Raw genomic sequence first — 26435 nt, forward strand, 5'->3', positions numbered from 1 at the left:
CGGAGGGACGGAGCCTGAGTTCTCGCCAGCGCCCCGCTGCCTGGCCGTCCCGTCCGGTGACCCTTGCCCGGCGGGACTGCAGGGCGGGCGCCCCCGCCGTGCGGGAGTCCGCCGCGCCCGAAAAGCGAGCCCCACGTTCTCCGGAACCCGAAGTGTGAGGCCGCAGTCGCCGGGGGGATGCGTGTTCTCGCAGCGCCAGCCCCGCGTGACCGGCCTGCCGCTTCCGGCGCGGGAGGAAGATGTGGTGGGCATGCGGGGCGCTCCGGGGCGGCGCCCGGGCCTTGGCGCGCTCCCCGGGGACCCGGGCCTGCGGTGGGGGCGGGGACATCTCCTACACGCAGGGCCAGGCCCCGGAGCCCCGGACGCGGGAGTATTTTTATTACGTGGATCATCAGGGCCAGGTGGGCCAGGAGCGGGGCCTGCGGGGGCGCACCTGTCGGAGAGGTGGGGCGGAGGGCGGGCCTGCGAGGGGCGGGGTCCCCGAGGTTAGTAAACGGGACTGCCCGCCGGGTCGGCGAGCCGGAGATTGGGGCGCCCGGCCTCCGCTGCCGCCAGCCTGCCACGCGGAGCTGCAGCTGCGTCTCGCGCGCGCCGCACCCCCGGGTCCTGCCCCCTGCCCCGGGGCCGCCCCGCCTGACTTGCAAGCCCTGGCTGGGACATCCACCGTGTCGGGAGGAAGCAAGTCGGGGAGCCTCCGCGGAGGAGGTGGCACACCTGATTAGAAACTTGAGGAAGGGAGAGGCGCGGGCAAAGCACGGCAGCTCAGGCACCCGCACGGCCTGGCGTGCGGGGTAGACGCGGGAATGTTGCTGGGGGCCCGCGGTTTACCTTCCACTCGCCTCTCTGCACACGGTGTGCAAACGAGCAAGGGAGGAGGACCCTGGCCCCGGCTCGGGCCTGCCCAAGGCCTCCCCGCCCGGGGACGGCTCCGGCTGGCTCCCGGCGGGGACTCATGGGCCATGGCCTGCCCCTCTGTCCGCAGCTTTTCCTGGATGACTCCAAAATGAAGAACTTCATCACCTGCTTCAAAGGTACTGCTGCACCCTCTTCCCTACCTTCCGTGTCCCTTTGGCAAGGCCGTGGTGCGCTCTGCTCCCTGGTCTCCCCACTGGCCCACTGGCCCGCCCGAAGCAGAGGCCTGGGCATCCCGCGCCCAAGAGCCCTGCTGTCTAGACCGAGGCCAAGGTGGCGTACAGACAACCGGTGCCAGCCGTTGGCGTTGCCCAGGGCGAGCCGCTTGCCTGGGGGAAGCAGAGCCCCGTGTAGAGTGGCATGGTAAGCAGCCGTGCCCCTTCACCTCCAGACCCACAGTTCCTGGTCACCTTCTTCTCCCGCCTGAGACCCAACCGCAGCGGTCGCTACGAGGCCTCCTTCCCCTTCCTCTCGCCCTGCGGCAGGGAGCGCAATTTCCTGCGCTGCGAAGACCGGCCCGTGGTCTTCACGCACCTGCTGGGCTCCAGCCCCGGGCCCCCGCGTCTCTCCTACTGCGGCGGCGGGGAGGCCCTGACCGTGCCCTTCGAGCCGGCGCGTCTGCTGCCCCTGGCCGCCAATGGGCGCCTCTACCACCCGGCGCCGGAGCGTGCGGGCGGCGTGGGCCTGGTGCGCTCAGCCCTGGCCTTCGAGCTTAGCGCCTGCTTCGAGTATCCGCCCGGCGCGTCCGCGCTGCCCTCACACGTGCGCTGGCAAGGCCGCCGCCTCGCCCTCACCATGGACCTGGCCCCGCTGCTGCTCGCCACCCCGCCGCCCTGAGCCTCCTGCTGGACCGCGGGCGGCCGCAGGTGCCCCGAGACCCCGCCCCCGCCCCCACCCGCGGCCCCGCCCCCCTCCTCGAGGGTCCCGGCCGCGCATCGCTGCGCACGCGCACCCGAAGAGCGCGCCGGCCGAATGCGCGTGCGCGGCAGAGGCGCACCGCGGCCCCGTCCGCTCGGCGCTGTCCGAGGTGCTGTTGCGGCTTCCGGAGCCTCGACCGCGAGGAAGGGCGGGGTCGCGGGCCCTTCTGCTCCCTCCCCACACCTCGGGCCCGGGGCGTCCTTTCATTTGGTTTGGCCCTCGCTCGCGCGGGGGGGAAGCCGGGCCGGAGGCGCGGGGGCTCCAGTGCGCGTGCGCGAGCGGCGCCCGCCCCCTCCCCCGCCCGGCGCTGCTCTGTGGGCCGGGGCGCCGCGGGCTCGGCGGGGGAGCCGCGCCACAGGAGCGTCAGGTGAGGGGGCGCCCGACCCGAGGTCAGCGGGCATGGGGGCGGGATCGGGGGCCGTCCCGGCTCTGTGCCCCGCGCGCACCCAGAAGGGGAGGAGACCTGGCGGGGAGCCACGCCCTGCCCTGAACCGGCCCAGGACAGACGCACGCTGGAGGGGGTGCAGGTGACACCGTGGGGGAATCGAGGCACGCGGCTCGCGCTTCGCGCTGGTCCCGAGGGGGTCGCAGGGATTCCTCGCCCCTCCAGTCCCCGCACGGACGGCGCCCTGGAGACGGTGACAGCCAACGCAGAATCCTGTGTGTGACGCCCCGCCCCCTGCCCAACCGGATTAGAGGGCTGTCCGCCGGGGAGAAGGATTTCTGGGCTGGCCTTCTCTGCCCTTCCCGCCTGGGCCCTCATCCCTGCTCACGCCGGCCCTTTTATTCCAGTCAGCGTCTAGGGGGTGTCCCTGTGAACCGCAGTGCCTTGAATCCTAAGGAGGAAGCCAAGAAGCTCCTCCACTTGAGAGGACTTGCGGGGGAGGCTGGGTGGGCAAGCCTTGGCCAGCCCTTTGGCTCAGGGAAACGGCTCCCGGGAGCCCAAAGTATGCTTTCAGGTCCTTGGGGTTCACACACATCCCGAGACACCTGGGAACTGCCTCTGCCTGGGCCAAAGCTATATTCCATTAAAACTTTTGCTGTGCCTACCTCATTTCTAGTGACTTTAAATAATCATGTGTGTTACAATTTAGAGCAAGATTTGGACAGACACCAAGGCCACTTTGTGCCTTTCTACATGACTCCCTCTTGCTAGCAGGGAGACCTGGTAAACAGGCAGGGGTTCAGAGTGGGACACTGGAGGAAAGGGCTGGAGGCTGGATGACAGAACCCCATCAGGGTTGCCATCCCTGGCCCAGACTAGCTGGCTTCTTAGCCCCAGTCCCCACCTTTAAAACCCAACTTCCTGTGCCCAGAACTGGACCCAGGCCTTCCCATCTTGTAGGATCACAGGTGCACGAGCATAAAGCCCAACATACTATGTCCCTTCACAGTTCAGGTCACTGCTCCCACAGCCCACTGGGGACTGGGGGAACTACCCTAGAAACCCAGTTGGTGGCCCAAGGGCCCTCTTTTACCACCCAGCTGCTCCAGAGCCCAACGCAGAAGCACCTTGCTGGAAGCCAGCAGGGAGAACATAGGCTATTGCTTCTAAACTGACTTTCCTATTGTGTGCCACATCCCCCAATTCTCTAGCAAGTCCCCTGAGAAATACCCCTAATTCTCTGCAAGCTCTTCCACCCACCATCACCCCCAGGAGGGAAGGGGCAGCTGTGCCTCCATTTTCCTACGGCTGGTGGCTTCCAGGATCAGTTCTGCCCATGTTACCAGTCAAGGTATGTCAGGGGCTCCCAGGGTCAGGTAACACAGCATGAGTTCTAGGGATAAAAGGACTAGACTTAATGGCTGGGTCAGGGTCAGGTGAAGACAAGGACACTGGCAGGGTGTGGCCTCGGGCCTTTTATGGGGCGCACTTGTTATGGACTCTGCTTTTGGAGGTGTCATAAAGAGGAGTCCATGTGGACGAGGGGAAGGAGGCCTTCCCAGAGCCCATTCTTGCCCTTTTAGCCTGTGCTTGGGCAACGGTCTTCACCACCTACATGTTCCCAAGCTCACACCTTGCACCGGCCTCTTGCACCTTGGATTCCAGGAGTGGCCGGTTGCTAGAATGAAGAGGGAAGCCCGATCCAGATGTGCACACGCATGAGCAGGAAGCCCCTTACAGAGCCGGATGGAGATAGATGGAAAGACAAGGGAGTGAGGCAGGGTTGACTCTCCCCACATGGCCTGTGTAGTAAGACCAGGAACAGTGGAAATTCCAAATCGAAACCTGAAATTCCAAATTGAAGCCAGATCTTCATGACTGTTTTTGTAAAGGAAAGAAATCAACATTTTCTTTTTTTAACCAATTGCTTGAATTCATTTATAACTTTTCAGAAACTACACACAGGGTGTGGGCCTTCATCCATGTCCTTCTCTGGCTCTCAAGTGTTAGGGGCAGGCCTGCCGACCTGTGTTTCAGGAGGCCCATCACATCCAGGGTGGACTATAAGGAAGCCCTTCAGGAGGCTGCAGCTTCGTGGCCCGCAGCCGGTCCCGCGGGAGATGGCCCCAGCGGCGCCCACACTGCTGCTGCTATGGCTGCTGTGGTTCCCTGACCTCCCGCCCGGCGCTGCCGGCTGCCCGGCCGCCTGCCGCTGCTACAGCGCCACGGTGGAGTGCGGCGCCCTGCGGCTGCGCGTCGTCCCGCCCGGAATTCCACCAGGGACGCAGGTGGGCACCGCGCGGGGTAGAGGTGCCCGCGACACGAAGGGAGGGTGTGTGAGCGTACCCGAGGGTACTGGAGCGCTCAAGGGAAGAGGGAGACTCCCTCCGCGGGGTAAAGACTCCTCCTTCCTCCCTCCCTCCGGCCCGCAGACGCTGTTCCTGCAGGACAACAGCATCGCGAGCCTGGAACCCGGCGTACTGGCACCTCTCGCAGCCCTGCGCCGACTCTACCTGCACAATAACAGCCTGCGCGCCCTGGAGCCCGGCGCCTTCCGCGCGCAGCCACGCCTGCTCGAGCTCGCGCTCACCGGCAACCGGCTGCGCGGCCTGCAAGTCGGCGCTTTCGCCGGCCTGGGCCAGCTGCGCGCGCTCTACCTGGCTGGTAACCAGTTGGTGCAGCTGCTGGATTTCACCTTCCTGCATCTCCCGGTGAGGAGTTAGGTGGGCAAGGGCAAGGGTCCTCCCATAAGTAGTGAGAGGGAGAAAAGTCAACCCAGTCTAGCCTGCCCAGAGGAGAACCTGGCTCCCAGGGGCCCCTTTCCCTGATGATCCGTGTCCTTCCTTCAGCGACTGCAGGAGCTGCACCTGCAGGAAAACAGCATTGAGCTGCTGGAGGACCAGGCCCTGGCCGGGCTCTCCTCACTGGCACTGCTGGACCTCAGCAGGAATCAACTGGGCACCATCAGCCGCGAGGCCCTACAGCCCCTGGCCAGCCTGCAAGTCCTTCGCCTCACAGGTACCTCCTGGGGGGAAGGGGCCTCACGGGAAGGTTTATTCCTGGTCACAGTGGTAGCAGGAAGAAACAAACGGGCCAGGTGTGGAGCAGGCTTTGGCTTCGGTGGCTCTGAATTGCAGCCTGTCCAGGAGCACTCTGGAGGGCCACAACACAGCCTGCACCTGTGGTAGGAGGCTGATGGGAACGCGGGTGCCGGAAGGGGCACAGCTCTGGGAACTTCCATCCGGAAGACAGTTAAAGTAGAAGTTCGTGGACGGAGCTGAGGAGCTCGCACGTGCACACTCGGGCTATCAGGGCAGCCAGGCAGGAACTGGAAGGACGAAAGTAGGGCTGCCGTTTCCAGACACAGTACCTGAAGACAAGGCTGACAGGACCTGCGAGGTTTTAGTGCTGTGGGATGTCTACGTGGACACCAGGGTTCGCCCAAAATGACGGGACTTGATGCAAGGAGAGACTTCAGAGAAGTAGAGGCTTTCTTAGAGACTAGAGAACCGGAACCTGCATCACAGAACTGAGGAAAGGGAAGGGAAGAGCTTGCCCACAGGCCAAGGAGCTTGGGGTCCGAGAAGAGGGGGGAGGGGCCCCCTGTGGGAGGCGTGACAGGGGCTCCTGTCCTGGCCAACCACCCGTGAGCTACCTGCCCACCCTTGCTCTGCCCACAGAGAACCCATGGCGCTGCGACTGTGCCCTGCACTGGCTGGGAGCCTGGATCAAGGAGGGGGGCCAGCGGCTGCTCAGCTCCAGGGACAAGAAGATCATGTGCGCGGAGCCCCCGCGCCTGGCCCTTCAGAGTCTCCTGGACATATCCGGCAGCAGCCTCATCTGCATCCCGCCCTCCGTCCACGTGGAGCCGCTGGAGGTGACGGCCAGCCTGGGGGAGGACCTGCGCGTGGCCTGCCAGGCTTTCGGCTACCCGCAGCCCCTGGTGACCTGGAGGAAGGTGGCCCAACCCCGTGAAGGGCAGCCGCGGGCTCAGGTGCGGCCGGAAGGCGGGGCGCCGCGCCTAGGCGGGCCCGGCGCCCCCGACACGGGCAGCGGCATGCTCTTCCTCAGCAACATCACCCTGGCGCACGCCGGCAAGTACGAGTGCGAGGCCTCCAACGCTGGCGGCGCCGCCCGCGTGCCCTTCCGGCTGCTGGTCAACCTGTCGCAGCAGCAGCCGCTGCCGCGCGCGCCCCCGCCGCCCCCGCCCGCCGGCCCCGCCGGCCACGAGCTCCTGCAGGAGGCGGGCAGCATGGCCTTCCGCGCGCTGGGCCTGGCCACGCAGACGGCCGTCGCCGCGGCCATCGCGCTGCTGGCGCTCACGGCGCTGCTGCTGGCCGCCATGATCTGCCGCCGGCGGCGCAAGCGGAAAAAGGCGCCGGGGCCGCCGGGCGAGGGCGCGCTGTTCGTCAACGACTACTCGGACGGGCCCTGCAGCTTCGCGCAGCTCGAGGAGCTCCGCGGCGAGCGAGGCCACGAGATGTTCGTCATCGACCGCTCCAAGCCGCTTTTCGCCGAGGGCCCGACGGAGGCGGCGGACGGCGCGGCCACTGGGCCGGGGCCAGGCTTGCCGCTGCAGCCGCCCGCCGCCTACGAGATTCACTGCTGAGCCGGGCCGAGGGGGCGGGCGCGAGCTGATGACGTGGGCCGCGCGGGTTGGCCGGCTCCCGGGCTCGCCGCGCGCAGGCGCAGTCAGTAAAGGCTGGAAGCTGCGCAGTGTGCGGCGCGCTGTGTGTGGGGACGAGGCGGGGGGTGGGGGACCGGAGGGCGCGGACACCTGCCGATCCCAGCTCTGCACACGGGAGGCCTAAGGTGCGGACGGACGGCAGCCAGAGGGGGTCCCCGCACCCATACCGAGGCGCTCCAGCAAAGACCCCTCCCAGAACCGCCCTCCCCTCTAGCTCCGCGGGGTGCCAGCCAGCCCGCGGGGGGAACTGGGGTCTCCCCTAGGTGGGGGGGCGACGGGCTGCGGAGAGGCCCGGGCCGGCTGTGAGGCGAGTGGGGTGCCCAGGGAAGGGGAGGCGCGGGCAGCGGACCGGAAGACAGCGGGCAGGTTGGGGATGACGCCAGAGCCCGCGACAAGTCACTCTGACCAATCGGGACAGAAAAAAACACCACAAATTCGAGTTCCAAACACACTGCACGTTGTACCTTAACGACACCTTCTGGCTCCAAAGCCCTGCCAGGAGGTCTCCTGGGTGCCAGGGCAGGGAGACCCAGCGCTCCTTGAAGCAGGTCCATGTTCCAGCTTCAGCCCCAGGGCAGTCCGCTCTTGGGAAGGGCCTAGAGAGAACACCCTCCGAAAGGACCAGAACACCAAGGGCAGCCAAGTGCACCCAAACCGAATCTGGCCGTGCAGGCCTGGAATCCAGCCCTGAAGCCCACAGTCAGCCAGTCAGGGGCATGGGCTCAAGGCAAACCAAACGGCACTGCCCAAAGCAAAAGAAGGCCCACAGCGCCCAGGAGCAAGGAAACCTGAGACCAGGGCCTCGTGTCAGGCCTCCAGCAGGGTGCCAGGAAAGGGTCCGTCTACCTAAGGCAAGGAGGGGTCTGCAGCAGCCCTGAACCCCAGCGCGGCCTGGAGGTCATAGGCTGAAGTAGTCTGCTGCCAGGCGCCCATAAATGTCTGTGGTCCAAAGCACATGCGCACGGCCTGAGGCTAGTAGCAGCTGGTGCAACTCGGCCTCGACGCGAGCAAACTTCTCCTCGTTGATGGAAGCCTCCAGCAGGACAGAAGCCGGCGGCGGCCAGGGCAGGCCTTCGTAGCAGTCCACAGGGAAGGGGTGCACCACCGTGCGTAACTCAGCCTGCACCACTGAATCCCGGAGGAGCTCCTTGAGGCCCGCCATGGACAGCGGGTTGCCGTAGAGGCCGAGGTAGCGGAGGCTGGCGCAGCGCGTCAGCACAGGGAGCGTGGACAGCAGCTGGGTGTCCGCAAGCTGGCACTCGGTCAGCTCCAGGTGCAGCAGCGTGGCCGCGGCCGCCTGCAGTAAGCCCTGAAAAGGCTCGAGTTGGTTGCCGGACAGGTCATTGCCACTAAGGTCCAGCTTCTTGAGATGGACGGCATGTGGGCTCTGTGCCAGAAAGCGCAGATCCTCAGGCAGCAAAGCACAGAAGGCCAGCTCCAGGCTCTCCAGGGGGCTCTGCAGGGTGCTATGGGGGACACAGGAGGTCACAGACAGGCAGAACCAGGAGTAGGTCTCAGGGAGAGGAAGGGCAGGGCGGTAGTGGGGCCTGCTCACCTGAGCAGCTGGTCCAGCCGTCCCGAGAGGAGAGAGGAGCCCATGCTGAGCTCCCGCAGACAAGTGAAGCGGCCCATCTGGGCCAAGAAGTAACGGAAGTTGTCCTCGCCGTCCACAGAGGGCTGCCTGGAGTCCCCGTGCACATAGTGCAGACGCAGGCTGGCCAGGTGCTGGAAGCGGGCCACGTGGGGGATGATGACAGACAGGCCACGGAGACCCAAGTTGTTAAAGCGCAGGTCCACACGGCGCAGGCAGCCCGCGTCCAGCAGCTGCAGCAAAGCCACGGTGTTGCGCATGGGCAGGTCCTCAGCCCGCAGGTCCCGGCAGCAGAGCCGCAGGGGACTGCCTACACTGCTTCGGAGCGCCTCCCGCAGGAATGCATATGAGGCCCTGTTCACCCGCAGGTCCACACGAACCTCCACAGGAAGGGGGGCCTGCCCAGGCTCCACAGTCCCGCCCTGCTGCTGCGCGATGCAGGTGCGGGCCACCGCTGCTGTGCAGTCCCACATGCTCATGGTACCAGGGTCCTGCTCCACACCGTCGTCCAGGAGGCCCGTCATGTCCAGCACTCGCAGGGCATGCTTCCTGGGAGCACGGGTAGGCTGAAGCAGGAGACAAGGGAGCAGAGCCCACACCCACTCCCAGCCATCTTGGGACAGGAGCAACATGACCGTTACTGCACTGAGCTCTTGAGCAACCTGGAGCCTCACAGGGGACCTCTCTGCACCACCACCGCAACGCCGCCCCAGCCCAGGGCCTGAGGGCCCCTCAGGTAAGCTCATACCTGCAGAGAGGCTGTGTACCAGCCTCCGTCTCTGGGGTGTGGAGCCGGGCCGTCAGCCCCAGGATCACAGCCTGCATGCTCTCTGTGCTGGGGCGTTCCTGCAGCAAGGCCCGGCTGCAGTGGGCACATTCCTGCAACAGCTGCTGGAAGCTGAGCAGCGGGAAGGGCCATGTGTGCACCAGCTCGCGAAGCACAACAGTCTTCTTGTCCATGAAGGCCACCTTGAACAGCAGGGGGAAGAGCTCTCGAGGCAGCAGGGGCAGGGCCTGGCAGGCAGCTGGCTGGCACTGGAGCACCTGCCGTGTGCTCAGGAACACAAGTGTGTGCATCGCGCTGGGCCAGGCAGGAAGCCACCTGCAGGGAAGGGCCCTTCAGCGGGGAGGACAGGCCCCAGGCCACCACCCAGCCACGACCTCCTCCGTCACTGGTAGCAAGCAAGCCCAACATGGCACTTGGCACAGCGCCAGCACTCAGTGGAGGACCTTGGCACTGAGGAGCAAGTGCTAAGTGCCTAAGCAATGGGCGAAGTGGAAACAGGAACAAGGCCACACCCCCCAGTTCCCTCCCTCCAGAAGCATGGGGCCTCTAGGGAAATGCAGTCCTCACACAGTACACAAACATCGCAGCATCGGCAAGGACCAGCTTGCCTAGGCGTGGTTTTCAGGGCTACTGCTCTGCAGCCCCTCCCTCCACCCGACTTGTACTTGAGGCTCCCAAGTCACAAAGCGGCTTATCAGAAACACTCTCTTCCTCAAAAGGAGAACAGAGCTCAGGCCCTTCCCCCACCATACAAGCAGTGGAGGAGGCAGGACACTGCGAGGGGGCGGGAAGCCGCATCACAATTCACCTCCCCACTCTCCTCCAGCTCTGGCGGGTTGTCCTTGGACAGGAGCGAGAAGCACTGATGCAGCCTAGTAAGCACTAGCAAAGGTAAAAAAAAAAAAAGCCTGGCACCCAAGGAACGTTGAGTCCAGACAGGCTTGATCCTCAGGTCTTAACTACTACCGTCCAGTAGTACCGCCAAGCACGGAGACCCCACAGGCCCACAGACAGCAAACCTCACCTACCAAGGTCCTTGCCACCTGTCTTATCGCTCTGCCCCCCGCCCCCCGGAGATCCACAGTGAGAGACCCAGTCTCAGACCCATGGGACTCAGTAGGCCCCAGACCAAGAGCTGCTCAGACAGGTAGAGACAGCGTGGAATGCGCACCCAGGCTAACGACAGGCACACAGGACATGCCTGGGGCTGCGGGGCACCTGGACCCCGGCTCGACTACTGACTTCGGCGGCAGCAACACTCAGCGGACTTACTGCGCGCCAAGCACCTCATCCTCAAAACCGCTTCCCGGTCCTACCCCTGGGAACAGATTAGAAAACCAAGCTCTACACCTTGCCAGCCCAAGGTCACAGCCTGGGCGATGAGCCCGGGGCAGGGGGAGCAGTCTGGCTCCAGAGGCCCCGCGCTTCCCAACCTCATGCACAACGCGAGTCCTCAGGGCACTGGTTCTGGAGGCGCCCGGAACGCCAACCCCCGGCCTTGCGCTGCCTGGAGACAAACGTCGCGAGGACGACTCATACCTCGCTGTGACAGGACCGAGCGACCAGCACCTGCCACGAGAGGAAGCGAGAGCAGCCAGTGTGGTCACCGTGGGAGGAGCCTCCGTGCAGGGGCCGCCGCCCCCTCCCGCGCGGCCCGCGCCTCCCGGCGTCTCCCCGAAGACGCCCCCGCCTGGGTCCTCCCAGCCTCGAGCCGCGGGAGACCCTCGAGGCGACGCCCTCCGCCTCCCCGACGCGATCTGCCCCTCGAAGCCGGTGCGTCGCCCCCCGGGGTCCGAGGTCGCTGTGCCAGACGCAGGGCTCCAGGTCCTTCCCCACCCCGCGGACGAACCGGCCGGCTCCCGCTCCCGCCTCCCGGGCGGCGCCGCCCCAAGCGCCCGCCCGCTTCCTGCGGCCAGGCAGGGCCGGGGTGCGCACGCCGCCCCGCTCCCTCTCCGGCCGGCGCCCCGCGCTCACCGGCCCCACGGCCGCTGCCGCTGCCACCGCCATCCGCCCCGCCTCGCCGTCCGCGGCGCCCCGCCCAGCGCCTCCGCGCGCCGCGATGACGTAATCGCCACCCATTGGCCGCCCCACCAGGGCCCCCTGATTGGCTGTCCCGGCGGCGGCTGCGGAGCCGCCCCGCCTCCGACCCTACCGGGCGCCCCCATTGGCCGGCGGCCGGCGTCGCCCTCGAGGCGGGAGATTCGCGGGGCCCGGGGCCGCCCGGCCGGCGCCATGGAGCGGCTGCGGGACGTGCGGGAGCGGCTGCGGGACTGGGAGCGCGCGTTCCGGAGGCGGTGCGGGCGGCGGCCGGGCCAGGTGCGGGCTGCCCGGGGGCGGGGGGCGGGGGGCGGAGGGTGCGGCTGCGGCCTGACGCGCTCCTTCCGCAGGAGGACGTGGAGGCGGCGCCGGAGGAGACCCGCGGTGAGCGCAGGGACAGCGCGGCGGGAGGGAGCGCGGCCGGGAGGGTGCGGGCGGGGAGGGAGCCGGCGGCACCTGGTGACCCTTGACCGCACCCCGCAGCGCTCTACCGAGAGTACCGCGTCCTGAAGGGGGCCCTGGGCGGGGCCGGCGGCGTGGGACCTCGCAACCCCGAGCAGTCGCTTCCCGCCGCGGCGCAGGAGGTACCCAGGGTCGGGCGCCTGTGGCAGAGCCAGGAGTCGCGACCAGGCCTCTGTGGGGACGCAGAGCCCGGGGAAGGACTGGACCCCGGGAGGGGGCAGGGCTCGGGGGGCCCGGACGCCCACCGTCTCTCCTGCAGGTGCCGGAGCCCAGCTGCTGGGGGCCGCACTTGAATCGGGCTGCGGCCCAGAGTCCACCCGCTCCTCCCCGTGGGACAAGTACTGTGGGGTCTGTGCCCGACTACGGGAAGAGGCTCAAGGCCAACCTGAAGGCCACTCTGCAGGTGAGAGTTACCGGCCAGTCAGCGCGTCCCTTCTGCATGCGGAGCCGGTCTCCGCCCAGCGATGGGGTCGGGGCAGAGCCTTTCTCCTCAACCCTTCCAAACGTGTGCACCTGTACCCCCGGGGTCACACGTGCCCTTCCAGCCTTAATCAGGGTGGGACTCCTGACTCAGGGCCGACCTCCGGCTTCTCACCTCAACTGGTGCTTCAGGGTGGACATTCTGGCGGCTTTCAGAGTCTGAAGCAGCCCAGACATCTGAGTTCCCGCTTGCTGGCCTGTCCTTCCCCTCTCAGGCTGGGCCAGTCCTGGGCCACATACCCCGACCTCCACGAAGACCCTCGTCCAAGATGCCCTCCCCAGGGCCACCGGGCACAGGGGCTGCCCCCGTCTCTCCAGAAGAAGTCAGTGAGGTCCCCCTCCAGCCTCGTGGGCCTCGGCTGAGGCCAGGCTGCCTCCAGCAGCTACAGGCATCCCTGAGCCTACGACTGTGCTCTCTAGACCCTGACTGGCTACAGCGGTGTCAAAACGGGGCCCCAGATTTCCTGGGGGCTTCTGAGGCCTGCCAGCCTAACCTGAGTGTAGAGGACTCACAACCTCTGGCTTCAGGTGTCCCGCCTGTCCTTGGTCCCGGCGCTGGCCCTGAGACTCAAGCCCTACAGACAGCCAGAGTCCGTGCAGAGAGCCCCCAACCTGGCAACAGACAAGGCAAGAAGTGGACATGGAATAGGGAACCAGAAGGGAGTCCTACGCAGGCCCAGCAGGACAGCGGTCACGCGGGACCTCTGCCTGAGGAAGCTGGGGCTCCAGAACACGCAGAAGCCTGCCCAGGAGAACCCGTGGGGGCACAGCCCCCCAGTGGCCCCACAGCCCCCAGGTACCACAGCTTCAGCCTCCCAGTAGGGTCACCTTGAGACGAGCTAGGGTCGGGTAGGCTTTGGCCATGGCCTGTTGGTACCTCCTTTCTAGGCCAGCTGTCCAGAGCGGAGGTAATTACGTGCGGCTCAACATGAAGCAGAAACGCTACGTTCGGGGCCCGGCGCTCCGTGGCAGGCTGCTCCGAAAGCAGGTAAGGTGCTGGCGGCCACTCCCTTCACCCCTACCGCCTTTCACCATGTGACCGTTTTTTTGGCCCCCAGATGTGGAAGCAGAAGTGGCAGAAGAAGAGGGAGTGTTTTGGGGGTGCTCAGCCCAGAGCCACAGTCAAGAATTTTTGCTTCCGGTGTGGACAGCTAGGCCACTGGTCATCCCGGTGCCCCCAGTCAAGTGAAACTTCTACTCTGGGTGAGGGGTTGCACTAACGCCGTTCAGATGACAGTGGTACTCTTGGGGGGGTCGGGGGGCAAGGGAGCACACCTCCCTCCAACAGAAGAAGCTAGCAGCTCCTTATACCTGACGCAGAGCCTGCTCTGGGTCCCCAGAAGAGCGGTGACAATGAAGACGACGTGCAGACCCAGCTCGTCGCGGACGAAGCAGTGCAGAGGACAGGCACTGCCGGCTGCCAGCAACCTGGTGAATGAAGGAAGAAGGCGGGCTGTGGCCACTTGTGTTTTTTCCAGGAAGATTCTAGTCTAGCCTAGAGTTCCCACACCACCTTTTTGTGTCTGATCCTAGTGAGTGAGATAGACACGGAGCCTGCTGGGCCTGAGCTGCTGGTGACTGTGCAGCCTGTGCCCCAGGCACACTGCCAGCACCACCCCGTGCCACCACTCTACCCACCGGGGCCCTCGGGACAAGTGGCAGGTGAGCAGAAGCTGACTGGCGCAGAGCCTTTACTGGGAGATGGGGGCAACTAGGGGCTCTCCTGACCAATACCTGTGTCCACAGAGACACCGGCTGAAGTGTTCCAGGCCCTAGAGCAGCTGGGGCACCAAGCCTTCCGCCCTGGGCAGGAGCGTGTGATCATGCAGATCCTTTCTGGTGAGCTTGGCTGCTGTGGGGACGGGCCAGGACCAAGGCCCGGCCCCAGGGCGGCACTATTGACCATTGGTCCCACCAGGCATGTCCACGCTGCTGGTGTCGCCCACTGGTGCCGGCAAGTCCCTGTGCTATCAGCTTCCCGCGCTGCTTTACGCCCGGCGGAGCCCCTGCCTCACACTGGTCGTCTCTCCCCTCCTGTCTCTCATGGATGACCAGGTGCTCTGGCAGGACCCTTGGGCCCCACACAGAAGGCAGGAACTGGTGCCCCCGGGTCCGCTGGCTCCTTTGGGCTGCTGCTTGTACCCAGTCAGGGCTGTAAGGAGCTCCGCTGTTCTCAGCCCGCCAGCTGTACACAGCCCCAGGCCTAGTAGTGGCCCGAGGGCGGCAGGGACCTGGCACCTGGGCTGACATGACTCGACCCCCAGGAGCAGCAGCACTGGGGAAGGTGGGCATCCCCTTAGGGCCTGTCTGTTCCTGGCGCTTCTGAGCCAAGGCTCACGGGCAGCCCTGACCCTCAGTCCTGTGGGCTCCGCCATCTGGGCTTTCTCTCCCCAGAGAGCCCAAAGCAGAGATGGCGGCCGCCGTCAACCCGAGCAGCTCGGAGAGCCACTGGAGGGAGAACCAAGGAAGGGTGGCTTGTCACTGGTTGTTCTCCTGACCCTGCAGGTGTCTGGCTTGCCCCCGTGCCTGAAGGTGGCCTGCATCCATTCAGGCATGACCAGGAAGCAGCGTGAGTCTGTCCTGAAGAAGGTGAGGGGCCTCGCGTGGCAAGACGGGCAGGGGACCAGACTGGCCCTTCCGTGACACTCCTGACCTTGCACTCTCAGGTTCAGGCAGCACAGGTGCACGTGCTGATGCTGTCGCCAGAGGCGCTGGTTGGGGCTGGGTTGGGGACCTCTGGCTGCCTCCCTCAGCTGCCTCCGGTCGCTTTTGCCTGTGTCGATGAGGCCCACTGCCTTTCCCAGTGGTCCCACAACTTCCGGCCCTGCTACCTGCGTGTCTGCAAGGTGAGCCTGAGTCGGGGTACGAGGGAGCAGGCCAGGGAGGATGGCTTGGGCACCCTTACCGGCTCTGCTCCCACACAGGTGCTGCGGGAACACCTGGGTGTGCGCTGCTTCCTGGGTCTCACGGCCACGGCCACACGCAGCACCTCGAGAGATGTGGCCCAGCATCTAGGCGTGGCCGAGGAGCTTGTCCTCCGTGAGCCGGTCACTGTCCCTGCCAACCTGTACCTCTCTGTGTCCATGGACATAGACCCAGAGCAGGTAGGTGGACACACCTGGGCCCACCAGAGGTACAGCCTCTGACAGCCCCCACTGACCGCTGTCACCCACCAGGCTTTGGTGACATTGCTGCAGAGTGACCGCTTTCGTGCTCTGAGCTCCATCATCATCTATTGCAACAGACGCCAGGACACAGAGCGTGTCGCCGCACTGCTCCGCACCTGCCTGCATGTGTCCCAGGACCTGGGGCCCAGAGGTGAGGTCGGCAGGCTTGTGCCCCACAGACCCGCCCCAGAAACACAGTGCACCCGACCGTCTGTGTCTTCCCTGCAGGCCAGGTCCCTGAGGCCATAGCCAAAGCCTACCACGCCGGCATGTGTCACCGGGAGCGGCGGCAGGTGCAGCAGGCCTTCATGGACGGCAGGCTGCGGGTGGTGGTGGCCACGGTGGCCTTTGGGATGGGGCTGGACCGGCCGGACGTGCGGGCTGTGCTGCACCTGGGGCTGCCCGCGAGCTTGGAGACCTACGTGCAGGCTGTGGGCCGGGCTGGGCGTGACGGCCAGCCTGCGCACTGCCACCTCTTCCTACAACCCCAGGTTCTTGTCTGCCCCCTTGAGCCCCCCGCCCCCCCACAGCACCCCCACGCCCCACGCCCCACGGTCACGGCTGCCGTGCCACAGGGCCAGGACCTGCAGGAGCTACGGAGACGCGTGCACGCCGATGCAGCCGACTTTCTCGCCGTGAAGAAACTGGTCCAGTGCGTGTTTCCCCCCTGCACCTGTGCCCCAGCCCAACGGCCTCCAGAGAAGGACGGAGCCGGAAGCCAGAAGACACCTGTGGCCGGGTCCCTGAGGGAGGCTGAGCAGCCCAGCAGCCAGCGTGCAGCCCGGTGCCCAGGCCACCAGCGGGCACTTCCGGTGCAGCCGCTGGTGCAGGCCCTGGACATGCCCGAGGAGGGTGAGGAACTGGGGACGGCAGTGGGGACGTCCCCACACACCTGCATCCCCACGTGCCCATGTCCCTGAGCCCGGCTCTACGTCCCCCACCCCCAGCCATTGAGACCCTGCTGTGCTACTTGGAGCTACACCCACGATGTTGGCTGGAGCTGCTGGCACCCACCTACGCCCGGTGCCACCTGCGCTGCCCTGGGGGTGCCCCCCAGCTCCTGGCTCTGGCCCACAGGTGAGCACACGTCCTGGCCCAGGCTGGGGCCGAAGACACGGAGCCAGGATGGCTAATTACGTGTCCCTCATCCTGGGACAGGTGTCCCCTCCTGGCTGTATGTTTGGCCCAGCAGCCGCCGGAGAACACAGGTGGGGGAGGCTGTTCTGTAGAGTTTGACGTTGTGAAGCTGGCGGACTCGGCGGGCTGGAAGCTGGCGTCAGCACAGCGGGCTCTCCGTCAGCTGCAGTGGGAGCCCGAGCCCACGACAGGTGCGCCCTCCCCCCGGCCCACTCGGCCCCGGACCTGCTTGCCGCCCACCTGCCCGCATGTGATGAGCTCTCTGGCAGGTGCACGTCGGGACACGGGGGTGCAGGTGGAGTTCCGGGAGCTCGCCTTCTGTCTGCGCAGTCCTGGAGACCTGACAGCCCCCGAGAGGGACCAGATCTGTGACTTCCTGTACGGCCACATACAAGCCCGAGAGCGGGAGGCCCTGGCCAGCCTGCGCCGCACCTTCTGGGCCTTTCACAGGTGCAGGAGGGGCGGATGGGCCCGGGGCCACCTCCACCCCGCCCCGCAGGGGGGCAGCTCTGACAGATGCCTCTCACCCCAGCGTGGCCTTCCCCAGCTGCGGGCCCTGCTTGGAGCAGCCCAGTGAAGAGCGCAGCACCAGGCTCAAGGCCCTGCTCAGCTGCTACTTCAAGGAAGAGGGTCCCGGGGACACGGAAGACGATCAGGACCCGGAGCCAGGACAGGCAGGGGTGAGAGCTAGTGCCTCCTGGCCTGCAGTGAGCTCAGCCAGCGCGCAGGCGTACACACACGCACACTCCGCCTCCTGGCCTGCACGCGGTGGGCTGTGTGGAACCTGGCACCGTGGAAGTGGCCTCACGTCCCCGCCCTCCACAGATCCAGGACTGGGAGGACCAGGTTCGCCGGGACGTGCGCCACCTTCTGTCCTCGTGGCCAGAGCAGCAGTTCTCAGGCAGGGCTGTAGCCCGCATCTTCCACGGCATCGGTGAGGGCCTGGGAGGCTGGGCTCTGACACGGGTGGGGGTGGGGCCTGGCCCAGAGTCCTCAGGGCACTGCGCCCCGTTGTACCCTGGCAGGAAGCCCCCGCTTCCCAGCGCAGGTGTATGGGCGGGACCGGCGCTTCTGGAGGAGACACCTGTGCCTGAGCTTCCCCGCCCTGATGCGCTTGGCCACAGAGGAGATCCTGCGCTGGGGCCGCTGACCACCGTGCTATGGGCCGGCCCTGCTCCCCCACCTCAGACGCCTCCACAGCCTGTGGCCTGGCCACAGTGTGGAGGGGGTCAGGTGTGGCTGTGCGTCAGGGGAAAGGGACCTTGGTGGCCACGACAATGACTACCCTGGGGAAAACCCACCATCAGAAGTGCAGGGGCAAGGAGGCCCCAAAATGCAGAATAAAAAATGCTCAAGTCATTCTTAGTAACTCTTTTCTGAGGACAGCCTTGCCCGTGTCACAGCCCAGCTAGCCAGGCCACGGGCACACCCAGCTTTATTAGGCCGGTGGGCACCCAGCTCAGGCCAGGCTGCCCGGGGCCAGGCTCAAGTACAGCACGGGCATGCCTGAGAGAGCCAGGAAGAAGGCAAAGCAGAGAGGCAGCCCCAGGCTGTCTGCCAGGGCTCCAGCCAGCGTGCCCAGGAACAGCTTCCCCAGCAGCTCCAGCGTGGCCAGGAGGCCATAGTGTGTGGCCTGCAGGGACGAGGAGGGACGGGGCAGGAGGTCGGGTGAGGGGTCACTTGGATCCCAGCCAGCCCTGCAGCCCCCCTGCACGTCCCCGCTGCAGCCCCCTTACCTGCAGGGCCCGGGGCACCAGCTGGCTGCACCGCATCATCAGGGTGAACGTGGTGGTTGTGACCAGGCCCCCCAGGAGGTGCTGCAGACATAGGCTCAGCAGGGCTGCCCCTGGGAGGGCCAAGGTCAGCGGGCCCCAGGACACAGGACCCCTCCCCTCCCGCAGCCAGCCCCTCACCTCTCAGGACGGTGCTGGGGCCCAACCTGACCCCTGGGGTGTCCAGGTGGAAGAGCAGGGTGGTCTGGCAGGCCAGACCCCCGAGACGGAACCAGAGCACTGACCTGAGCAGGGGCAGTGGTTGCCTGAGGTGGGGAGATGGGGGGCGGCGGGTCAGGGAGTTGGGCACAGGACGGGTGGGTGCAGGTGAGTGAGCCAGGCTGGGGAGGGCTCACCTGTGCCTGGCCAGCAAGGCCCCACCCAGGGACGAGCCTACAATGGAGCAGACCACGGCGCCCACACCGTTCCACAGCCCCAGCTCTGGAGTGGAGATGCCGTGGTCCAGCAGGAAGAGCGGAAACAAACTGCTAGCACCCTGCTCACCTGTGGGGAGAATGTGAGCAGGGGCTCCCACCTCCCTTCACCCTGGGGCCTTTAGAGACACGCCCCTAGCTGGGCACTGCCTCCGTTCTGGGCCCCAGGTGCCTGGAGATAGCTGGGGCTGGGCATCAGGCAAGCTTAGGGTCAGCATAAGGCGGCATCAGAGACCCGAGGCGTTGTGGCTGGAGCTCACGGGAGCTGTGCAGCAAGAGCTGGAGAACCAGGCTGAACTCCAGCCTGCTATGCTAACACCCGCCCCCCGAAGGTGACCACCAAATGGATTCCAGGGCTCCTGGAGACCCGCCGGAGGTCCCCCAGGCTCCCACCCTGCTGCTGCCTGACTCACGGCCTCACTTACCCAGTTTGTAAGTGAGCACGAAGCCTGCCGTCCACAGAGTACCGGGCATGGCCAGCAGGTCCCGCAGAAGGTGCATGCTGCGGAGGGGTGGTTCGGGCGGCCCGGACGCAGGCAGTTGCTGCAGGGCCGGCGCTGCCCAGACGAGGGCAGCAGCCAACCAATAGGTAGCGGCCAGGAGCAGGAAGAGCAGGGGCCAGGAGAGCGTGGGTACCAGGGCCAACAGGCCCCCTCCTGCCAACACTGCCCCCAGCTTGTAAGCGACCACCTGCACTGTGTTACCGGGCCCCAGCTCGGCTGGCTCCAAGAGCTGGACGGCCAGCGTGTCCAGGGCCACATCCTGCACAGCCGCACCCAGGTTCAGCAACAGCAGCAGCCCCGCCACAGTGACCGGCAGCCCAGCCGGGCCGGCTTCCGCGGGTGGCAGGGCGGCCAGCAGCCCGCACACCAGGCCCAGCGCAGCCGTGCTGAGCATCAGCCAGGCCCTCAGGGAGCCCCGCGTGTCCACCAGGGGGGCCCACACGAGTTTAAACAGCCAGGGCAGGTACAGCACCTTGGCCAGTCCCACGCGCGTCAGGGAAAGGCCTCGCGCCCGCAGCAGCACGGGCAGCAGGCCAGACTGCAGCCCGTAGGGCAGGCCTTGCACCAGGTAGAGGCCGGCCAGCGGCAGCAGCTTCCGCCGCATGGCCAGGAGAGCGGGGCGCCCGGGGTCTAGTGCTGGGGGGCGGGGGCCGGGGCTGGGTTCAAGGCCGGACCAGAACCTGGCGCCGGGGCAGAGCGGTTCCGGAGGGGGATCTGGGCCGGTCAGGGGTCACACGACTGCATGGCTCGAGCGGGACCGGTGAGCTCACGCTGGGACAGGCAGTCGCCCGCGGGTCCTGAGGCGTGCGCACTACGCAGGCGCGCAACGCGCGGACACTGAGCGCGCGAGCGGGCCAGAGCGCCGCCCGCCCTCGGGCGCCCCCAGTGGCCAACATGGGTGCGGCCCGGGAGCCGCGGGCCGGGCGGCCACTAGCCTACCTGGCGTTGAGCGGGCGGCCCACCTTGGCCCCTCCCCCAAGGGTATGATGAGGTCCGGCTCCCAGACCCCCTGGACCCACACCCTGAATTCCCACAAGTGCTTCCGTGATGTCTCACCTGCAACCTGGGTGCTGCTGTGCCCACGGGGTCCTTCCAGCAGTGCCCAGGGAGGAGCCGGCCTCTTAAGTGCCCATGACCCACTACTGCTTACGCCCGGGGCCACGAAAGGTCTCAGCAGGGGCGTTGCAGCCAGCTGCTGCCGGAGACACCCTCCAGGGTCGGTGACCAGGCCAGGAGAGGCCCACCCAGGCCCCGCCTCCCTGGTGCTGGCTTGGTGGAGGGGTTAGGGTTAGGGTTAGAGCAGCCAAACACAGGGGGTCTCGCGTGGTCCCTCCTGCTCACAGTGGCACCCACAGGACTCCCGAGGCCCAGAGGAGGAAGTGAGTACAGCCCGTGGTTAAGAACCACCTCCGGGGACGCCTGGGTGGCTCAGTGGGTTAAGCCGCTGCCTTCGGCTCAGGTCATGATCTCAGAGTCCTGGGATCGAGTCCTGCATTGGGCTCCTTGCCCGGCAGGGAGCTCCCTCTGCCTCTGCCTGCCATTCTGTCTGCCTGTGCTCGCTCGCTCTCCCTCTCTCTGACAAATAAAATTTTAAAAAACAAAACAAAAACCACCTCCGGAGCGGACAGAGCTAGAGCCTTCGTTCGTCTCTGAACCCCCTGTCTCTGAACCCCCTGAAGCCGACCCAACCCCTAGAGGAACAGCTGGTGAAGCCACCTGGAGTGGGTCTCCTGTCACTTCGACGAGCTTCCTCATCTGTAAAATGAGGACTAGCGTCCCTCCCCAAGATGGCAGCGACCCACAACCGTGCCTGTCGTGCACACAGTAAGCGCCATCTCTGCTCCCGGGGCCAGGACCTAGGGCTGCACACCCACTCCCAGTCTGGGCCTCCCCGGGGTGCCTGTGCATCAGCATTTTACAGCCCTTCCCCCGGCACCTGCCCTTGGGTGCTCCAGCGTGGGAGGCCCCCCTCGCTGCCTCCCAGCCCAAGGGCTGTGTTTGCACTAGGATGTCACATACTCCAAACCCAATACAAACAAAGCAAGACCTATGTGTTCGTTCTCCCCACCCCCACCTTGGCTCCTCCAGCAGCCTCGGGCGCAGCGCCTCGCCACCTGCTGGTTCAGGAGGGGTACCAAGGCTTCCTCCTTGAGTCCTCACTGGGACTCCGTTTCCTGCCGCTCACCCAGCCCGCCCGCTCCGTCTTACAGCTCAGTGTGCTCTCTGTGCTGCCTGCCAGGGGACAGGTGGGTGATACAGGAGGGCGCAGCCGGGCCGTCTGGCTGCGTCTTTCTTAGACTACGTTTTCAGATGTGGCCACCCCTGGGACTCAGCTCCCGGGTTTCTTCGTCCAGCTTCGTGCCTACCCTGCTGCCTTCCTTCACACCTGCACTCCTCCTCACTTTTACGTGAAGTTTGCCGTGTCTGCCTCAAGACCAGAGGCCACGAAGAGACCCAGCCCGTGAGGGGCACCACGTCTGCAGTAAGGGACACTGTGCCTCCCTCCTCTGGGAGCCCTCCTTGACCACTCCTCCTCAAGGCTGACAGATGTCCTGCCTGGGGCTGGGTCTCCAAGCCCCACAGAACCCCAGCTCAGACAGGACATCAGCAGTGGACAGAGGCAGGGGCGGCTCTACGGGTGTGCACACAGCCGGCCTCCAGGTAGTCAGGCTGCTTCAGCTTTATTAAGGGTCTGCAGAAAGGCAGGGGCCCAGCCCCACAGGTAGCGGGAGCAAGTCCAGAGGGCTCCAGAGACCCCCAGGGAGGGCCCTGGCCATGGTAGTCCAGGGCTGGCCCAGCCTGGCCCCAAACAGGGGCGGGGCTCAGGAGTATTCTCGGGTGAACTTGGCGTGGAACTGGCTCAGCTTCTCCAGCAAAGGCCGCAGCTTCTCCATGGGGGGCAGAATGGTCATCCTGAAAGGGTGAGGGGGGTAAGTGAAGGTGCTGGGGGCGACTGGGCTGAGCCATGCGGGGCTGGGCCTCACCGGAAGTGGTAGGTTCCTTCCCGCTGCCCAAAGCCACTCCCGGGCACCACGCAGATGCCGGTCTCCTCCAGAAGGCGCATGCAGAAGAACATGTCGGGAGCCAGGCCCAGCTCCTGGGGGCAGATGGACAGGGCAGGGCGCTCAGACTCAGCGCTGGTTGGTGGGTCCCACCTGCGCCCCCAAGCCCCAGGCCCGTCGCCAGTCGGGCCACACCTGAGCGCGCTGCACGGCGCGTGGGGGCAGCTGCACGCGAGGGAAGGCGTACATGGCGCCCTGCACCGGGTTACAGCGGACACCAGGGGCCTCGTTGAAGACCTGCTCCGTGAGCTTTGCCTTTGCCGCCAGCTCAGCCAGCACTGCCTGCCTCTCCTGTGGCCGAGAAGGGTGAGCTGATCAGACCCGGGGGCGGCCGGCGTGGCGCGATCGCACCCCCTCCCCGACCCTCCCGCTCACCGCCTGGAACTGCTCGAAGGAGGGGTCAGAGGGCGCAGGTGGGCTGACCACCATGTGGAGCAGGGCCTGGCCCGGCACGGGCGGGCACAGCCGCACGCTCATCAGCTTCTGCATCTGCTGCTGCACCGCAGGGTCCATGTTCACAACCTCCACGTAGCCGCCACGGAACCCGCACCTGCGGCCCAGAGCGCAGGTGTCAGGGTGGGGCCAGGGAGGGGACCCAAGCCAGGGTGCAGTCCTTGTGACCCCGCCCAGCCTGCACGCACTCGCCCATGTAGCCCTTGGAGACCGAGTGGAAGGAGGCGAGCTCCTGCTGTGTCGCGTACGGCGGCCCCATCTCCATGAGCACCTTCTTGAAGGAGTGGAACTGCGAACCCTCCGCATACACATTGTCCTGGTACACCTGGAAGGGCGGACCAGCGTCACTGGAGAGGAGGGTGCTGTCACCCGGGCCCTGCAACCCCAAGCCCCAGGCGAGCCCCTGCCCACACCTCATCAGCCATCAGGAAGAGGCGCTCCTCAAAGGCAAAGCGAATCACGGCCTCGATGCACTCGCGAGCTTGCACTTGTCCTAGGGCGCAGGGGATGCACCATGTCCAGGGTCAGACTGGGGCTCCACGCGGAGGGGGAGGGGGAGGCAGACTGACCCCGTTGGGAGGGGACGAGGGAGGGGTGGGGGTCGAGCAGCGCACCAGTGGGGTTGCCGGGGTTGATAATGCAGAGTGCGCGTGCGCAGCAGTGGCCACGCGCCTGGCACAGGGCGCGCCGCAGCTCAGCCACGTCGAGGGCCCAAGCGCGCTCCTCGTCCAAGTAGTAGTCCACCTGCACAGCATCGAGCTCGGCCAGCGCCGCGGAGTACAGCGGGTACTGCGGGATGGGGATGAGCACGCCTGTGCGGGTGGGACCCTCTCCCGCCACCAGCAACTTCAGCATCGTCTGTTGACGGGATGGGGAAGCCAGGTTGGTGGGGCCCACGGGGACGGCACCTGCTCCCCGCCCAGCCCGGGAGCACTGTGCCAGGAGGAGAAAGGTCCGCCCAAGCCGCAAGAAAAGAGCCACGGCATCTTCCTGCCCTCGCCCTGGCCTACCATGATGGCGTCGCTGGCCCCGGTAGACAGGAAGATGTTGTTGGGGTCTGCGGGAATGCCTCCGTCGCGCCGCTCGATGTACCGGGCGACGTCCTCCCGGATCAGCTGGATACCCGAGCTGACACTGTAGGCCCCTGTGCCGGAGGGCGGGGCAGGACGGGGAGAAGAGGACCCGAGAGGCTCCTTAGCCATCCTCCGGAGTATCTCCCAGCAGTCGGGTCCACCCCTCCCCTGGGACGGCCTCCCACCAGCTCCCGCTCCTCCCTGGGGCTTTGCCCAGTTTGGGCACTGGCACTTACCCAGGCTGTGTCCCCCACATGCCTGCAAGATGCGCTCAGCCCTCCTCTTGGCGTCCTCAGGGAAGTCGGGGCTGTTCAGGAGATCGGGGTGCACACAGAGGGCCAGGACCTGGGAGCAGCAGACACTGAGCCCGAGCACGTGGGTGGGTTGGGGAGGGGCACCAGGGCAAACACTGAGCCTCACCTGACGCAGGAAGGTGATGGGCTTCTGCCCCATGGCCTGCGCGTCCCCGATGTTGGCACGGATGACCTCCGTGAAGGGCTTCTTTACCCCCTGGGAGGGAAAGGGCACAGGTGTGAGGACAGGACAGGTCCTCGTCCTGTGTGACTGTGGGAATGGGCCTGATGCAGCTGTCCGGGTGCAGCCTGGAGGGCAGTGGTGGGTCGGGCCATACCTGGCACAATTCCTGCTCCAGCTCAAGGGCGCGCAGCACAATGGGCCCGCGCACTGCGTACTCCACCCTCCGAACGCACGGGTTCATGGTGTCCAGCGTCAGCACCTTCTCCTTCAGCCCGTTCATTGCAACCTGGCTGTGGTCACCTGCCCTCAAGGCCATGACCCTACTCAGACCAGGCAGGAAGGTCAGGACACAGCAGGATTCGGGCGGGGAAAAGGAGGCTGGGTCCAGACTCGATGGGCCGGGGCTGGGAAGAGGGAGCCCGTGTAGAGGGGCTCAAAGTGAAGGGCACCCTCTTCGCGGCCGCCTGCTGGCCCCACTGAAAGGGACAGAAAAGGCTGAAGAAGAAGTCGGGGCCGCTGGGCCCCGCCCCACCCGTCTGGGCACAGTTCTGCCCCAGGGAGCCATAGGGAGTGCATGAGGAGGCAGGCGGGGCTTGGGGCGAGGCCCAGTGCCCGCCCAGTGTCCCCATGACAGGGGAGCAGGAGACCTACATGGGGGGTAGGGACAGACAGAAGGTTCAAGAAGCTCTGTGGGACTGGGCCTGGGGGAGGGGAGGTGTGCTAAGTGCCCAGATGGGTTGGCAGAGCTGGGCAGAGCTAAACCCCCAGGGGAAATGGAGCTGGGACCCTGGAGATTTACCCCAGCAGGGCTCTGCCAAGTCCTAGCCCTCTCAGGCCCCCCATCTTTGCTTGGGCCAGCAGGCCTGTCTCCCAGGTAACTGAGTCAGGCCTCTATAGAATCCTGGCGTTACTGGGGGAGGGGAGCAGAAGCTCAGATTTGGGCTTCCATCCGGCTGGGCACTCCTAGGCTGGCAACCATGGCCCGCAGGCTCCACGAGCCCTGGGGTTGGACCTTGGTCCCAGATCAGCAGTTGGTGGAGGCCAGAGTCTCTGGGTTGGGATGCTGGGCGACAGGGTAGGGTGGCTCTGGGCCCTCGGACACTGGGCTCCTCCGGGCTGCCGTTGTGCCCTTTTAGCATGCCCCAACCCGGAGCTGCCCTTGGGCCACACCACAGGCAGGGGGACCTAAGCTCCCCCTCCCTGTTGCTCCTGATTGGCAGAGATAGTGGGAAGCAAGCTGTGATAGGCCATCAGGGCCCCACCTCCCCAGGCCCTGAAGGGCGTGGACAGGCCATGCCCAGGGGTGGCTACCCCAGCTGCAGACACCTGATTCGGAGCGAAGGTCAAGGAGCCAGCCCTCTGAGAGAGGCTGTGGGCAGCTGGCCGAGCCTGACGCCAGCCTGGGCTCCTCTGCCCTTGCTGGCCAGCAAGGAAAGAGCAGGAGCCCCAGGCAACCAGCCTCAGTCTCCCCTCGCACCTCTCGGCTCTGGGCCATCTTGCCTACCCCTACCCCTACCCCCTGGGCCCTCAGAGCAGAGCACAGGCTAACAGGACCCCAGCCCCGGGCAGAGGCGGCCCCACCCAGCGCTGGCAGCTGACTGCAGTGGACACTGGAAGCTGCGCTGCCCTCCCCCACACCCAGTTTAACCTGCAGCCTAGGCCCTGGCTCCCCAGCTCTGCTGAGGACACCCCACCAAGTAGTGATGCTCCGGGAAGGATGGGCCCTGCACACATGGGGCTGACCCGTCCCATGGGAGAGAAGGTGACCCGGCACTGGCAGCCACACAGGGCTGCCCACCACTGACACGCAAGCTAACAGCACCCTCGGCCCTCCCACCTGAGGCCCCTAAGGGGCCCCTGTCACCCTGACACATTGTGCCTAGCCAGCTCAGGATCTGGGCGGCCAACCTCTGGTCCCCTTTGCCAGCCCAGGCGGAGCCTGGCAGCCAGGCCCCAGGATCAGGGCTATGTGCCAGGAGCGGGGGGACTCATCCCCCAGGGAGGTTTCTGACTCCAGCCTTCATACGGACTCTCCCCTCTGGCTTGAAAGTCTTACGGGAAGGCCCCTCCCCTTCCACGCCAGGCTCCCGGCTCCTCT

The 26435-nt window shown here is 66.2% G+C and overlaps 6 protein-coding genes across 26 annotated transcripts; 3 read left to right on the forward strand and 3 right to left on the reverse strand.

The window, feature by feature from the left end:
- The first annotated feature begins 195 nt into the window (after nucleotides 1–195).
- C4H8orf82 (chromosome 4 C8orf82 homolog) lies at nucleotides 196–1913 on the forward strand. The gene is made up of 3 exons (XM_047724198.1): nucleotides 196–401; nucleotides 983–1031; nucleotides 1304–1913. Exons 1-3 carry the CDS (start codon nucleotides 240–242, stop codon nucleotides 1747–1749), a joined length of 657 nt encoding a protein of 218 aa, XP_047580154.1. The 5' UTR covers nucleotides 196–239; the 3' UTR covers nucleotides 1750–1913.
- LRRC24 (leucine rich repeat containing 24) lies at nucleotides 1885–6927 on the forward strand. 2 transcript variants are annotated; one of them, XM_047724189.1, is made up of 6 exons: nucleotides 1885–2197; nucleotides 3427–3566; nucleotides 4168–4503; nucleotides 4648–4926; nucleotides 5065–5233; nucleotides 5896–6927. In XM_047724189.1, the coding sequence occupies exons 1-6, from the start codon at nucleotides 1885–1887 to the stop codon at nucleotides 6822–6824; spliced, it is 2166 nt and encodes a 721-aa protein (XP_047580145.1). In that variant the 3' UTR covers nucleotides 6825–6927. The 2 variants fall into 2 exon arrangements, with proteins under 2 accessions (XP_047580145.1, XP_047580146.1); XM_047724190.1 differs by lacking the exon at nucleotides 3427–3566 and having other exon boundaries at nucleotides 4253–4503.
- A 409-nt stretch (nucleotides 6928–7336) lies between these two features.
- Nucleotides 7337–12142, reverse strand: LRRC14 (leucine rich repeat containing 14). 18 transcript variants are annotated; one of them, XM_047724181.1, is made up of 7 exons: nucleotides 10714–10855; nucleotides 10553–10598; nucleotides 10089–10162; nucleotides 9848–9991; nucleotides 9242–9595; nucleotides 8458–9038; nucleotides 7337–8368 (listed from the first exon to the last, which is right to left on the reverse strand). In XM_047724181.1, the coding sequence occupies exons 4-7, from the start codon at nucleotides 9860–9862 to the stop codon at nucleotides 7801–7803; spliced, it is 1518 nt and encodes a 505-aa protein (XP_047580137.1). In that variant the 5' UTR covers nucleotides 9863–9991; nucleotides 10089–10162; nucleotides 10553–10598; nucleotides 10714–10855; the 3' UTR covers nucleotides 7337–7800. The 18 variants fall into 18 exon arrangements, with proteins under 18 accessions (XP_047580137.1, XP_047580135.1, XP_047580133.1 ...); XM_047724179.1 differs by having other exon boundaries at nucleotides 8458–9042; XM_047724177.1 differs by lacking the exon at nucleotides 9848–9991 and having other exon boundaries at nucleotides 10452–10598.
- RECQL4 (RecQ like helicase 4) lies at nucleotides 8929–17922 on the forward strand. The gene is made up of 25 exons (XM_047728632.1): nucleotides 8929–9054; nucleotides 9170–9229; nucleotides 9346–9560; nucleotides 10675–11053; nucleotides 11668–11701; nucleotides 11801–11901; nucleotides 12039–12182; nucleotides 12475–13055; nucleotides 13148–13247; nucleotides 13318–13462; nucleotides 13580–13690; nucleotides 13793–13921; nucleotides 14006–14098; nucleotides 14178–14314; nucleotides 14765–14848; nucleotides 14926–15105; nucleotides 15184–15363; nucleotides 15436–15577; nucleotides 15655–15917; nucleotides 16002–16278; nucleotides 16374–16503; nucleotides 16585–17013; nucleotides 17096–17243; nucleotides 17389–17497; nucleotides 17589–17922. Exons 1-25 carry the CDS (start codon nucleotides 8929–8931, stop codon nucleotides 17711–17713), a joined length of 4422 nt encoding a protein of 1473 aa, XP_047584588.1. The 3' UTR covers nucleotides 17714–17922.
- An 11-nt stretch (nucleotides 17923–17933) lies between these two features.
- MFSD3 (major facilitator superfamily domain containing 3) lies at nucleotides 17934–20097 on the reverse strand. 3 transcript variants are annotated; one of them, XM_047724196.1, is made up of 5 exons: nucleotides 19195–20095; nucleotides 18692–18839; nucleotides 18477–18601; nucleotides 18300–18409; nucleotides 17934–18196 (listed from the first exon to the last, which is right to left on the reverse strand). In XM_047724196.1, exons 1-5 carry the CDS (start codon nucleotides 19874–19876, stop codon nucleotides 18023–18025), a joined length of 1239 nt encoding a protein of 412 aa, XP_047580152.1. In that variant the 5' UTR covers nucleotides 19877–20095; the 3' UTR covers nucleotides 17934–18022. The 3 variants fall into 3 exon arrangements, with proteins under 3 accessions (XP_047580152.1, XP_047580153.1, XP_047580151.1); XM_047724197.1 differs by lacking the exon at nucleotides 18477–18601 and having other exon boundaries at nucleotides 19195–20097; XM_047724195.1 differs by having other exon boundaries at nucleotides 18300–18601; nucleotides 19195–20096.
- Nucleotides 20098–21937: 1840 nt separating this feature from the next.
- On the reverse strand, nucleotides 21938–26358 carry GPT (glutamic--pyruvic transaminase). Its single transcript, XM_047724194.1, has 11 exons — nucleotides 24492–26358; nucleotides 24281–24370; nucleotides 24097–24205; nucleotides 23798–23931; nucleotides 23402–23645; nucleotides 23201–23280; nucleotides 22976–23112; nucleotides 22710–22884; nucleotides 22470–22625; nucleotides 22257–22369; nucleotides 21938–22185 (listed from the first exon to the last, which is right to left on the reverse strand). Exons 1-11 carry the CDS (start codon nucleotides 24651–24653, stop codon nucleotides 22095–22097), a joined length of 1491 nt encoding a protein of 496 aa, XP_047580150.1. The 5' UTR covers nucleotides 24654–26358; the 3' UTR covers nucleotides 21938–22094.
- Nucleotides 26359–26435: the final 77 nt, after the last annotated feature.

This window comes from Lutra lutra, chromosome 4, assembly GCF_902655055.1.
Source record: "Lutra lutra chromosome 4, mLutLut1.2, whole genome shotgun sequence".
In the NCBI taxonomy this organism is placed as follows: domain Eukaryota; kingdom Metazoa; phylum Chordata; class Mammalia; order Carnivora; family Mustelidae; genus Lutra; species Lutra lutra.